The 14,170-nt window shown below is 56.3% G+C and overlaps 1 protein-coding gene across 4 annotated transcripts in view; it reads left to right on the top strand.

Annotated features, from left to right (window-relative positions):
* Iffo2 (intermediate filament family orphan 2) overlaps window positions 1-14,170 on the top strand; it is a 52,994-nt gene that overhangs the window by 10,925 nt on the left and 27,899 nt on the right. Inside the window, exon 1 of one of the 4 annotated variants that reach the window (XM_063235622.1) lies at window positions 852-1,862. The exons of 1 other annotated variant lie outside the window; for it this stretch is intronic. In XM_063235622.1, coding sequence (XP_063091692.1) covers window positions 1,210-1,862 — 653 coding nt within the window. In that variant the 5' untranslated portion in view covers window positions 852-1,209. Of the gene's footprint in view, window positions 1-851; window positions 1,863-14,170 lie in introns of those variants that run through there. 2 more of the 4 variants (XM_063235621.1, XM_003471373.5) reach the window with 2 other exon arrangements.

The following is a 14,170-nucleotide window of genomic DNA, read 5'->3' as shown; positions in this document are numbered from 1 at the left end:
GTGCCTCCTCCGTGCTGCCCTTACTAAGGTGGTGGGAGCTAAGGGACCCCTAGTTCTGGGCTGCCAGTTCTCAGTGTGTGTGTATGTGTGTGCGCGCGTGCCGTGTCTGTGAAAACCCAGGCCCAGCTTGCGGGTGTCATTCTTGAAGGTCTCTGCTTGATCTTCCTGGCCCTGAGCTCCGAGGGCTCGGGAACAAGCAGGGCCCAGGGGTAAGTCAGGATCCTAGCTCTGGAGGCGTGGAGCCCCGGATCGGCCGCGTGGGGGACTGCGTGGGGGACGTGCGGGCGGAAGCGCGTTGCCTTCCCCCGGGAGGGCGATCTGCGCCGACCAGGCTAGGGTGGGAGCGGCTGCCGAGCACCTTCGGATGCTGTGGTTCCCTTCCAGGCTGCCATCACCCACATCCGTGGGAATTTGGGGCAGGGGAGGACAAAGAAGCAGGGCCTCCTCTGCAGACAGGTGGGGGAGGGGGCTCCCTAAGTGGGGAAGCCAGCGCTGGCAAAGTGCCGGCCCCTTTAAGAGGCCGGGCCGGCTTTGCGTCGGTTCCAGCCAAGCCGTCCTTGGTGCATCTCTGCGGTCCACATTCTGGGGCAGAGACTCAAAGCAGCACAGAGTTAAGGGACCGGACGTAGGAGAGGGCGTGGCCCAGCCGGAGCGGGGCGGAGCCAGAGTTGCAGCACCCGAGCGGGCCGCGGAGAAGGGGGCGGGGCCAAGGATGGGCGGGGCCGCAGTCTGTGGGCGTGGTCGGGCGCTGCGGGTTTTGAGGGCGGAGCCAGTGCTCGGGGAACGCTGCAGAGGGTGGAGGGGTGGGTGGGGGGCCGGCCCGGGGGCGGGGCCAAGGTCTGCAGTGGGCGGGGCCCTCCGCAGAAGGGCAGAGCTGGCGAGTCCTCCGCGCGCGGCTGCCGCGGCCCCTGCACATCGCCTCTGACAGCGCCGGCGGTGGGATCGAAGACCTTTGGAGCTCCGTGCAGCCCCGCGGCCTCCTCTGCACCCCGGGAGCGGTGGTGGTGTGTCCCTCGCCTCGGCACCCGCATCTCGGGACCGTCCGGCCCGCCACTGCTGCGGAGGCCGCATCTGGCACGCATCTGGAACCTCCGGCCGGCCGCACTGGAGCCCGCGCCCGCCCTGGCCCGGCCGCGCCGGGAGCCCTGCCCGGAGCTGGAGCCGCACCTGGAGCCGCGGGCCCGGGGCCCTGAGCCGCGCAGCCGGCGCATGGTGAACTCGCTGCTCTTCGGGGAGATGGCCTTGGCCTTCGGCTGCCCGCCCGGAGGCGGCGGCAGCGGCGGCGGATGCCCAGGAGGCGGCGGCGGCGGCGGCGGGGCTGGGCCAGGGCCATCGCCGGTGACCGCGGCGCTGCGGGACGACCTGGGCTCCAACATCCACCTCCTGAAGGGGCTCAACGTGCGCTTCCGCTGCTTCCTGGCCAAGGTGCACGAGCTGGAGCGGCGCAACCGGCTGCTGGAGAAGCAGCTGGAGCAGCAGCAGAGCGAGCGCGACCGGCGACTGCGCTACAAGACCTTCTCCCGCGAGCAGGCCGTACAGACCGGCCCCGAGCTGCTGCGGCCCCCGGCGCCCGGCCCCAACGCCAACGCCAACGCCAACGCCAACGCCGCGGCCCTGGGCGGCCTGCCCCCCGGCGGCGGCTCGCATCCGCAGCATTACGGTCGCCTGCCCGGCACCATCTGGAGCTACACGCAGGTTCGGCGCACGGGCGGCGGCGGCGTGGAGACCGTGCAGGGCCCCGGCGTGTCGTGGGTGCACCCTGACGGCGTGGGCGTGCAGATCGACACCATCACGCCCGAGATCCGCGCGCTATACAACGTGCTGGCCAAGGTGAAGCGCGAGCGCGACGAGTACAAGCGGAGGTGAGTGGGGCCTCCCCTCCCCCGCTGCGTCCTGGAGGGGGCGCCCAGGCTCGGCGGCCGTGGCTTGCGTGTGTGCGGGAGGGGACTGAGGAGGGAGGGCCGGCTGATGGCTGAGCCTGGCAGGTGGGCTGCAAGCTGGCTTTGCGGAGCCTCCTACAAGGGAGGGAGACTCGGTTACCTAGATCTGAGAATGGGCCGGTTGCTGACTACAGTGGGACGATCCTGGGAGGACCGTCACTGGTCTGGACACATTCTTTCCTAAAGGACGTAATATCCAGCGATGTATATGATCTCATTTGGTCCTCACGACAGTGCAGTGTGCGGCTGTCTCATCCCATTTTGCAGAGGAGGAAACTGAGGGGCAGAGATTCAAAGTGACTTGCCTGAGGCAGTTTGGCCGATACACGGTGAAGTCAGGATTTGATTTAAGTATTTCTCCCAAAGATGTGGGATGTAGGTTCCCCTCCCTCAATAGATTAAAAAAATCCCACTCCTTTTTATTCCTGAAGTTAAATAAGATCATGTATAGGACAATGCATGGATCAGTCCCTATCTTCTTGGACCAGGGTCTGCTATCAGTTCTGTAAGGTCCAGATCGCTGGCCTGGAGAAGCACAGCTGCAGCAGACTGGCTACAAGCTTCTGAAAATGCCTGCTCTTCTCCACATGCCCTGAGTCTTAGGGTTTATTGAGCCCCAGTGAAGTCAGCCCCAGAGACCCCCAGGAGGAAATAACCTTGGGCTGGAAGATATTGGATGGACCCAGGCCACAAGACTCGGGCTGGAGCTGGGGACACACTTCCCGCAGGACTGGTTAGTGTGTTCCTGCCCAGCCCAGATTCTCTGGCTGGGATAGTGACTGTGCTTCCTGCCTGCAACCTGGCTGAGGGTGCTGGTGTCTGCTCTGCTTTCCGATAAGAGGAGAAGGGTCTGAGTGTAGAGTCTCAGGCCTGTGTGGGAGAGGGACCGCTGGACCAAGGGCTGCTGTCAACTCTGCATTTGGATCCATGGCGCTGAACCAAAGGCTGTTTATTTCATCCTTAAAGTCTGCCCAGGGAGCTTGGCATGGGTCTCTTTCCTTGTAACAGTTATGAAAAGGTTTAGGTGCTAACTGCAGCTCCTGCTGGAGAGAATGTCAAATCACTGGCAAGCCTGTTTCCTCATCAGAGAAACGGCAATAGTAAAATCCACCCACAGTTGCTTAAGGGGAGAGTAAGAGCTTAATGCTTTTGGCCAGGTGTAAAATAATCAAGGGGATGTTATTAACCACGATATACACTTTGTTCAGCTAGCAGGGAGCAAAACTGCCTGGAGCTGTTGGGCTGGTCTCCCATCTAAGGCCGGCCTTCTGGGGGATGAGCTTCTCCCCTGGAATGCTTTGCTCTCTAGAGAGCTAAGAATGGCCTGGTTCTTTTTGTAGAGAGGCCGCTCCCGTGCCTTTGGTGGTCAGCCTTGTCTGGGCAATCCAGAGAAAGAGACAATTGCTTTTTTAATGGTGAAACTCAGGGAGGGGAGGGCTGGGCCCTCCCGTCTGCCACTGTTGATTGTGTCGTCATGCCACAGGCTTACGCTGGGCTTGTTTTACTGTGTGTGTGCTTTTTGGACCTGGCTGCTAAGGAGATGCCCGGTGTCACAATGAGGTGGGTTGGGGTTGAGCAATGCTGTGTCCAAGTTGCACTCAGGGTGTGGGGTGTGATATCAGCTTCTGGCACCGGCTTGGAATGAGCCGGTGCTGCTGAGACAGGTGGGGTGCGGGCATCCTTCTTCCTCCCTCTGTGGGGTGTGTGCACTCTCCTCCTCCCTCTTCTCCTCCCCTTCTTCATTTCCTTCTTCCCTTTCTTCTTCTTCTTCTTCCCCTTCTCCTCCTTCTTCTCCTTCTTTTTTAATTGAAAAGACCCATCTTTAAGGGTTCATGTTAGATTTTTCCAAAGCAAGCATCCCTTGAGCTAGAACTATTCTTCTGAAGAGTCCCAAGCTTCCGCCCTGGTGCTTTTGGGGTTCCTTGAATGCTTCATAAAATTATTTAAAATACATCTAGATGGTAATTCAGTCATAAGAATATTCCCACTCACTCTTAAATTCTTAACATTGTCTTACCGGATTCTATTAATGTGCTAACTTTCTAATGGTTGGCCTTGAATTCTGTTTGCTTGAAGAGTATTCCCAGATTACTCTGCAAGCTGCTTAAAACGATTCCCATTCACAGCTATTCATCTGTGCGTGTGACAAGATCTTTTTCATGGTTTGCAGCTGAAACTGGGGATAGAGGTAACCTGAATAAGAAATTGTCACCCATAGTCCCCTTCTTCAGTGTTAATGCATCGAAAGAGCCTCGTTAATCATGACAATTGAGTTTAAGATGATAGTGACAGGTACTGGAGCTTTTGGTATAAATTTACACGTAACAGTCTGCTTTTTCTTCTGTGGGGTTTCTTACAAGATTTTTACTTTGGAGAAAGGTGAGCGTACAATGAACTACAAAGAATGTTTAATGACCACTTGGCTATACCAAAGGGTTTTCCTGGCTTTGATAATATGTAAATCTGAGTTTGAGCTCACTGCCCACCTTGAGTCCCCTCCCCATAAGAGAAATCATGGCCAGGGAGATGAGGCTAAGGTCTCATCTCCAGAAATTGGCCACCAAAAGCTTCAGGTCCTTCCAGGGTATCTAGAATGGACCCCAAGAAGGGGCCAATGGAGTGTCATTGGCCAGGAAAGGAAAAGACTCCAGGGATTCTTGTGGTCACCTGCAGGAGCTGGAGACTCCCTCTTGACTCTGTAACAATGCAACACCCATAGCTCAGCGCTCTTCAGGCTGGGGGTCTTGGGGTCCTATATCCATCATCTGTGGCCCTATTCTGTACTCTACCCGCACTGCTAGTTATATGGAGTCATTTTATAGTTTTGCTGAGACATAATTCGCCTATCACAAGTCCACCCACTTTAAGGATAACAGTGATGTTTAGAAAATCACAATTACATAGCCATCACCACAATCCAGTTTTAGGACACATGTAACCCCCCTCAAAGATTCTCTGTGCCTGTCTGGTGATGGATTTCATCCCCACCCCAGCCCTGGCAATCACTGATCTACCATCTGTTTCTATGGATTTGCCTTTCCTGGACATTTCGTACAAGTGATTTATGCACTATGTAGCCTGTGTGACAAGATCTTTCACTGAGATCGTGTTCTTGAAGTTGTCGGTAGTGTAGCATGTAGAATGTTGCTTTTTATTGCTAATTAATGCTGTCCAGATTTTGCTTATTCATTTACCAAATACCTTTTAAATTTTAAAGTTCAGGCATGTACCACATAATATCATCTCGTGTGCCATTAGTGGTACGTGAATCGTGCTTTGGAAATATTAAGCCAGACCAGAGCTCCTGGCCGAGGTGCCCAGTTCTGGCCCTGCTCACCACGTCTTTGGTTTCCCCTCAGCCGGGTAGCTCTTTACCACGTGGGAAATGTGGTCACCGAAACTGTATAGAGGACAAGGTTGTCAAGCGTTGATTTGGAAACCAAAACAAACATTTCATTGTGTCACCACCCAGTGTCATCAAAATACCCTGTTCTGAGTTTGCAGGCTGAGTGCTTTCCCTGGGAGGTTCCTGCTGAATCTGTCTGAACTTTAAACAGGTGGAGAGTTCTGCAAACTGGCATGCAGGGGACCTGGACGCTCAAGTCCTACTCTGTCCCTGTGTGCTGTGTGACCTCCAGCCAACTGCTAGCCTTCTCGGAGCCTCTTCTCTCTTCATTGGCTGGGAAGGAAGCTAAATATGCAGAAGTCAAGAAAAGTCCCCGATAGCCTGGTGGTGCGGGATGTTGCCAGAGGCTGGTGGGAGAAATTGCCCCAGGCTGGTAGTGCTGGCATAGCCACCTTCTGGGCAGAGTGACTTACGAGGAACGTGCTGCCCATGGTCCAAGCCCGTGTGGCCCTCCTGGACTTCCAGCCCCACTGTGATTCAGAGGTGGCCGGCGTTGTTCCCTCCCATGCCCATGGCGAGACTTGGTTTTCCTTGGTGCCTGGGGTGACTGGAGGATGCTTTGAGAGTCCAGAGGGACGTGGTGATTTTTAGACTGGCCTTTCAGAGCCCTGGGGGTCATCGCAGGAACAGCGGGAGGCTGAGAATCTGGGATCCAACCCATGTCCTTCCCAGCAGCTGTTTATCTGGGATTCCCCAGGGGTAGCCCGAGGAAATTTCAGTTTGAAAACAGCGTATTCAGCTGTGTACTTTTATTTAGAGCTGGGGAAACTGAGACCCTGAGGGTGCTGACCCGCACAGCTAAGCTGGCTACTGTGAGTTTTCCGTATTTCTCCGATGTGATGCCCGCATCACTGCCTGCAGCCGGGCTGAGTGAAGCGCTCTCTATTTTACTGTGTGTCTGTTTTAAGCATTTCTTAAAAAGCCTCTTTCTGGGATGGGAGGGACTTTTGTCACAGCTATTTCTGCCTATGAGCCGGAAGGGCTGGGCCGCCAGCCAGAATGGAGGTGTCCAAAAAGGGATGGTGGGTGTGGGTGGGTCAGCTGGAGTATCCCCTGTCTTTCCCGTCACACTCCCAGCAGACCCTCGAGCAGGTGGGTGCTGGCCCCTGAATGTCCCAAGTCCCAAAGACTGCCCCAGAAAAGTCTCAAAGGTCTGCCATTTCTATCCATGCTTTCAGTATTTCTGAAGCTTCCCACTGATGGAAAAGAGTTCAAATCCCAGCTCTGTGTGACTATGGACAGGTTACTTGGCCTCTCTGAGCTGCGGAAGCCACTTTCTGTTGCTCCCCAGGGGCCGGGAAGGAACAAATGAGCTCTGTGTTAAGGTCCCTGGGGCTCAGTAGGCTCCCAGTGTGCCCTCCACTCCTGCCCACCCCTCTTCCCCTGGCAAACTCGCTTGCCTTAATTTATGAGGATTTCTGGGCACAGCCCTGGACTGCCCAACAAATCCATTTCAGGACACATTGCTGCTCTCTGTGTCCCACGGAAGGCGCCAGAGATGGTGCTGGGGTGGGGGTGGGGGAGGGAAACACGGCCGCCTCTTTGTCTTGCATCAGAAGAGCCTTCAGCCGGTCTTGGTAGCTGATTTGTACCTCCGGAAGTCTCTTACAGCCCCCAGCCCTTTCTCCTTACTTTCTTTAAGAGAAAAAGAAAGAAAGGCAGAGAGGAAAGAGAAAACATAGAAACCCCTTCCATTTGCATCCTCCCTTCGCTTGACAGCCAGGAACCACCCAGAACCTGATCTCTGAGTCTCTTGGCTGGGCTGGCATTTTCCCTGGGGACAAATTTGGGAAGGATTCTGAGAGCCTTCAACTAGAGGCAGCGGGGGGAGTACGGTCCCAGGAAAGAACAGGAAACAGCAGACAGCTGACGCTGAAGATTCCTTAGCGGAGGAATGCGGGGCAGAGCCTTTGGCCTGGCCCAGCGGAGGCAAAACCCCCCATGTGTCTACACAGACGCGCACACATACACTCGCGCGTGCAGCCCCAGGCTCTCTCGCCTGCTGGTGGCTAAATCCTCATATGTGTGTGTATTTGAAGGGCACAGAAGGGAAGACCAGAATTTGAACGTGCCCTTCGCCACAGCCTGATGCTTCCAGGAGAATCGATTGAAATCCTGCTGTGTATCAGTGACTGGAGGCTGGCGACTTCGAGTGGCTGCAGCCCTGGCCTTTGATGGTGTTGGGGAGACGATGCTGGGCTGGTGTTTTGTTTATTTTCTGTGTCACAGATGGCAGGAGCGGACTCAGGATTAGGGACGTGTGCCTCCACTCTTTCTCCTGCTGGGCGTCCTGGGCACCCCAGTGTTGCTGTCCACTCCTCCCTGCCCTCATCGCCACTGCCTGGGATGTGTCTGTTCCTGCACTGCCATTGCCACCGCCATTGCCATATCTGCTCTATAGCCAGCGCCTGGTCCTTCCTTTGGTATTGCCGTGGAGCCAGCCAGGGCCAGCTAGAGTCCATGCCGCCGAGTAAATATTTGTGCGGTGAGGGAGGACTCTGTGCTCCCTATCTGGCTGCTGCCTGCTAGAAGGCATCGGAGCGGAGGGGGATGGGACAGATGACACGGACTCAGTGCCCAAGAACCCCACTGCCTGTGGAGGGAAGGGTCTGGACGTGCAGTCAGAAGCGCCAGGCTTCAGGGTCAATATGTGTTTTAGTGAACACCCAGCTCCTGGTGCCAGTGCAGAGAGGAAATGCCAAACAAGCTTAGCCTTGGCTCTCTGTGGCTTGAGCCTCAGTGTCTCCACCTGTAAGATGGGAGTTACATACAACATAGCCCTGTGAACATGGGAAAGGTTCACAGGGCAGGGGCTCAGGTCAGCAACTAGTCCCTGCCTATTATGGCTTGGGCAGCCTTCTGGGCATCGCCAGCCTGTGAGGATTCAGGGCAAGTGGGACGATGATTTCTGACACTGCTCATCTATCAGGGGAGTACTCTGCTGCCCATGCCAGGCACTAGGTGCTTGGCTCCCAGGGTGGGATGTAGTTTCTTATTCTAGTCCTTAGTACAGGAGACGGTGGCTGTCACCTTACAATAAACCTAATAAGTGCCTGGCTGTGTCCCCTGGGTAGTGGTGTGGGCCCTAGAGCCCTGTGAAGCCCCGACCTTTGCTCAGAGTCTACATAGTGAGACCTGGTCTCAAAAACAGCAAACAAACAAACACAATTGAAATGATGTGATTGGATATTTCAGAAAAGTGTTTAAACATACATCACTCTGATTTAACAGCTGCTGTTCACTGAATCCTAACTTTGCGCTAGGTTTTGTGATGATACTTTGAGTAATAATTACTGGAGCAACCTCAAGAGGTAGGGATTGATTATTGTCATTTTACAAAGCAGCAGTTCAGAGAGGTGAGGAATTCTGTCCCAGATCTCACAGAGAGTCCCCTTTCGGAATCCAGCACCCTAGAGCTCAGCACTCTCCTCTGGTGGTGGTCCTGTCCCATGCCACTGCTGAAGGCTGACCTAGGGTGAGGAGGCCAGCAGGAGGCAGGCCAGGGCTCCCTGGCACCTGTCACAATATTGTCTCAGCAGGTGGCAGAACAGGCGGTGGCTTTCATGCTGCTGAGACTTCCTGCTGTCACTTGACAGTGATTATTTCTTGAGAAGTAAATGAATCACTGGCAGCCGCAGGCAGATGAGGTTCCTGGGCCCCTGTAGCAGGCCCCTGTCCCTTGCTCTTTGGAGAGGAGTGGGGGGGCCCCCTATATGGGGAAGAGCTCTGGGGCAGGGGCTCCTTAGGCAGCCACAGAGGGGTCACACCTGTCAGGGAGGGCATGAGGGGGGTTTGGAAAGCACCTCTGTCCACGTGGCTGCATTTAGGCCGTGTGTGAGAACAGCACGGCCCGGAAACCGTGTCAGGAGAGAGACGGGGTTCATGGCAAAGCCGAGGGTGGCTGTGCCCCACGCTCTTCAGTGCTCCTTCTGTCCTGCTGCTGAGTGTCCCCAGGTCAGTGGCCAGAGCCTCTTATCATCTGATAGGAGTCGGAGACAGCACTGACCTCTCTGGCGGCAGGAGGAAGCTGACTTTGCCCTGGGCTGGGGACTCCCTAACTTTTGCTTTCTGTCAGTCGTATGGAGAGGTCCTGTCATTTCCTGCCTCTCTCTGGGCCTGCTGGCTGTGACGTCTGAGGAGCCAGAGCTCTGCTGTTTTCACTGCAGCCGCGGAGGCCACACCACGTGCCAAGCCCTGGGCTGGCACGGGAGGAAGTAGACACAGCCTCTGCCCTCTGGAGCTCAGAGTCTGGGCATCCAGCAAACGTGTCATTCTATGTGGCAGTGTCATGTGACAATGCCATGTGACGAGCGTGGTCTCAAATGGTGCTGGTGCATATTAGGAGCCCAGTGAACACTTATTAACCTGTTAAGCAAATATTTACATTGCATTTACCTTCCCAGGCTCCATGCAGAGCAGCTGACACATGTGTATCTCACAGAGCCTCAATCTAACCTTGTGAGTTGGGCACTATCATTAGCCCATTTCACAGGCACTGATACTGAGTGATGGAGACACTAAAGGAATTGAGCCAAGACATAGCCTGGAGGTAGCAAAAAATGTTGATGCCAGGGAGCCAGAGCCAAAGCCAGCCTTTATATCATGTCTGCCCCCTGAAGGCAGCTCTCCAACCCTGAGCCTCAGTTTGCGCTTTTGTGAAATGGGAATAAGTGGTGAGTGCTGCGTGGGTGGAGAAGTCGTCAGAAGCCCAGACTCTCCCCACGCAGCTGTGTCCTTTCCAGCTTCCTGTGATACCCAAGCTGCTGAAGCTCTGTGAAACCACCACGTCCTTCGCTGCATCTCGAGACCAGCTGGATTGGGCTGTTGGGCAGAAAGAGGCTGAGACAGTCCAGGGCAGAATCTGCGTGTGTAACTCAGAACAGGGACAGAGGACGCCCTAGGGTGTCTCCGTGGCTCCTGAGACTCTCTGAGCCTCCGCCCGCGTCCTTATCTGGAAACAGGACCATGCAAGGTCTGGACTGGCGAGCAGCAGATGGGACAGAGGCCCTCAGCTCCGAGCAGCTGCTCCTTAGGAATGGGGAGCGGGATGGGCTGGGGTGCTAGCCTGGGCAGGGGCCCCTCCGTGTGGCTGTGTGGCCTCTGCGCTGTCCAGCGATATCTGCTTGCTCAGCACTTCTGGCTGCCTGACTCTGGAAAGTGCGGGTTCACGCAGCCCCCGCTCCGCGGACACAGTGAGGCCCCCACGCCGGAGCCGCTGTCTTCCGCCCTCTTAATGGGCCGTTTTTATTACTCGGGTTATTTAAGAAGGTTCTTGGCTCCCTGCCTTCTGTCGGCAGGCAGGGGGAGGGGAAGAGCTGAGTGGACTTTGTGAAAATCCCTGCAGATGGATGCCTCTCTGGGTGGGGTCACCACATACCCACAGGCCCACTGGGGACCCTGTTTTGGGCCCCAGGTCCACTGTGATCATGGGCAGAAGCTGTTCTTGGGAAGTGGAGAGGCGAGAGCTGAAATCAAGACCAGAGATTCCTGGAGCTCTGGGTGGGACACTGGTGAGACCCTGGGGTGGCCCGCACCCCAGGATTCCAGAAAGCATGGAAACAGATATGGGGCCCCGAAGCCTTCCTGGAGGAGATGTCTGCAGGGGCTGTAGTTTGGCGGTCCGGTCACTGGGGCAAGATGTCCAGGTGGGGAGGACAGCTGGACAGAGACCTGGGGTGTGAGGTTGCACAGGCCAAGGGCCTGTGCCCAGGGTGGGGAGGACCCGGCTGGGCTTGGCCCCTCTCTGCCTTCCTGGCTCTCCGTTTCTGTTTTGTTGTTTATCCCCTCTCCGGTCCCTCCATCCTTTTCTTGTTCTGATCTCTACTTTTTGAGGCTGATTTCTTAGCCTGTCCGGGGCCGGGGTCCTCACCCGCTTCACCAGATGCCAGGCCCTGGCGGTGCTTTTGTTGGTGGTGCTTTGTGCTCTGTGTGTGCACTCGCATGTGCACACACATATGTGTGAACATATGTCCGAGCTTCTGTCTATTCTCCGAGGATTTGGAGCCCTGGAGGTCAGGGCCCCACCTCTGGTTCCCCAGAGCCCCTTGTTCTGGGGGCCGAGAGGCTGCCTGGTGAGGGCCCAGCTGGCTGGAAGTCAGAGCTGGCCGTGGAGGTCCTGCGGTCAAGAGCTTAGTGAGGGTCACACACAGGTGAGGGGTGGAGGCTGGGGCTCGCCTTACCTCTGCTGGCCTGCTCTGTCTTCTCCCTGACCTAGTGACCTTCTCTCCTCCACTGGCCCAGAGGGCTTGGGGTGCTCCCAAGGTCACCTCATCCATCCCCCTGCTTCTGGAAGACCCAGTCCCCTGCCATTCCTGGGGGCACATGAGCTCTCCGTTTTGTAGAAAGACCTGAGTCTACTTCTCAGTGTTCTGTCTCTGTCTCGGACCATGTTACAGATAGGAAAACTGCTGCCTTGTGGTCTCTGGGCTCCGTCCACTCACTGTCCCTGAGCTGGGCTCCTGAAGTGAAGGGTCCCTGGCTTTATGGAGCGGCTTTGATGACTCCTAGCAGCTAGAGCACCTGGAGGGGGAGGTTTCTACCACAGGCACGCTTGGAGCCCATAGAGCGCGACATGGGCCCATGGAGCCAAGGCCTCATCTCTTGGAGCCGTGTGTGTGTGTGTGTGTGTGTGTGTGTGTGTGTGTGTGTACATTGGGGGCGTCTTGGCATTGTGGGTGTCTTGGTGACCTGCCATCCCCGGCTGCCAGCTCTATGCTTGGCTGCAATTTCCCCGTGCCTCAGTTTCCTCTTGTGTAAAATGGAATGGTGGGACCGGCAGGGCCCTGGGGAGCTTCTGTGCTGATTCACCGTCTCTGAGAGCCCCCGCCTTGGGAGGGTCAGAACTTCCCCTGGGAAGATGTAGTTGGTGAGCTGCACTGACCAAGCTCCCATTGCTGTGGAGACCAAGACTCTGGAGCCCCTGCCTGGGGGATGTGGCCTGACACAGAGTCCGTGTGGATTTGTACACATCTTATGTGACCATTGGGTTTAAAGAAAACGCTCATGTTGAAAATCCCAGGGCTTACCTGACTTGGGGCAACAGAAGCCTACACCCCACAGATGCCAAGTTCAAGGCTCTTCAGTGGGTAGGTTGTTTCTTCCTTGGGCCTTAAGGCACATGATAATGTGAGAAAACCATCCTGCTCCCTCTTCCATGGGGCTCCCTGTGGGCCGTGGGCTGGGCCTTCCCTTGGGTGGGAGCTGCGGCCCTGGGTTGAGACCGCCTGGGTTCACATTACTGCTCATAGGTGGCACAGGGTCCAGTGGGGGTCACTGGACCGAACGCCTGGCAGTTCCTGCTCTGTCCACTCTGCCCTGGCTTGGTTTGGCCCTCTGCAGCCGGCAGACTCCGACTCAGTGAGAACTGCCTACTTCCTTCCCCTTCCAGCTGCAGACTGGCCTTTTGTGTCCTGGGCACTTCCGCTCCCCAGTAAGGCTGCCTGGCCAGCCAGCAAGAAGGTCATATCTCTTCTCCTCTCTAGCAGACTGTAGGCGCGGGGTGACCAGGAGGTCAAGACCTAGCATTCAAGATTGTGTCCAGCACAGAGTGTCACCTAGAGCCTGTGGTTTCTAGATGGGCATGAATGGGGACTCTGTCCCTGTCCTGCCTCCTGGGGCATTATGGGATGTCTCAGCTTCCTTTCTGTACAGCTGTGGATGCAGCCTAAGACATCCCAATGCTGGTCTGAGGTCTCGCTGTGCAGCAGAGACAGGCTGGTATTCAGATCTGCCTCTGGGAGATCGTTCACCTAGAGTGCTTAATGTGCCAGGCTGAGAACTGGGTTCATCACAGTCCCGGCCCTCTTCCTGGGGCCGAGATGGGAAGCTGGAAGAGACGGGTTTGGTGCAGCCAGGCAGCTGCCTTCCTTTGGGGCCTCGGAAGGGGACAGGCCCGTCGCTCCTGAGCTCTCACCCTGAGCCTCTTCCAGGTCTTGTGCGTGAAGCTTTGCCTCCCAGACCTTGGCAGAGGTGACAGTGAATGCCTGAGTGCCGGCAGGCATTGTTTTTCCAGGGTTGACGTCAGGGCCACGTCTAGGGTTTTGTCTGTGAGACAAAGGTTGCTTTGTTGCTTCTGGATTTAAGTGCAGGCACGTCACCCTGGTGGGGAGCCAGGTGGGGATTAGAGGGGAGCAGCAGCGCCCCACCTGCTCTCAGCCCTCCAGGGACGGCAGGATCCACTAGTACCTGGCACACCTGAGCACTCGACCCATCGTGGTGCCAGAACTCTGGGACATCAGCGTGCCCCTGAAAGTTCACTGTGGTTATGCCTATCACACAGGTGAGAAAACGCCGGGGAAGGTGAAGTGACCTGTTGTTTGTCACCTCTAGAGAGCAGCAGAGCTGGCTCGCGTGTCTGGTCTCCGTGGCCTCGTGGGTCATCACTAGGGCCCAGCACTGCAGAGCCTCATTTCATCCGGCTTTGGGAGGTGATCCTGCAAGCCGAGACAGCGCAGGGCACTGCCCGGACGCAGGACCCGCATGGCTTTGGGGTGCTGGTGCTTTTGTCTCTTGTATTGGGCCTCAGGGTTGAGTCACTGCTTGAAGCACGTGTGTGCAAGTTAGAAAGGGGGTTCGGAGGCTGGAGGCTGTTAGTCACCTGCAAGTGATTCCAGGAAGGCCTCGGGGGCAGGGGTAAGGAGTGGGCACAGTTACCCCACTTGATCATTCCTCCATCTGTTCATTCCCCATCATTTTCTGGGTCTCTCTGCTCAGGCCTAGGCTTGGGCTGTGGGCTTGATACTGTATGGCCTGGGAGCTTGCTAGTCCCGGAGGGCTTTCCAAATGACTGTCACTTAGGGCTAGACAAGTCCTTAGACATAGGGTA

The sequence above is a fragment of the Cavia porcellus genome, unplaced genomic scaffold (assembly GCF_034190915.1).
Source record: "Cavia porcellus strain 051 isolate PalLab524CR breed Dunkin Hartley unplaced genomic scaffold, mCavPor4.1 scaffold_25, whole genome shotgun sequence".
Taxonomy (NCBI): Eukaryota; Metazoa; Chordata; class Mammalia; order Rodentia; family Caviidae; genus Cavia; species Cavia porcellus.
The sequence above is the reverse complement of the archived record's forward strand: the minus strand, read 5'-3'. Positions and strand labels throughout refer to the sequence as shown.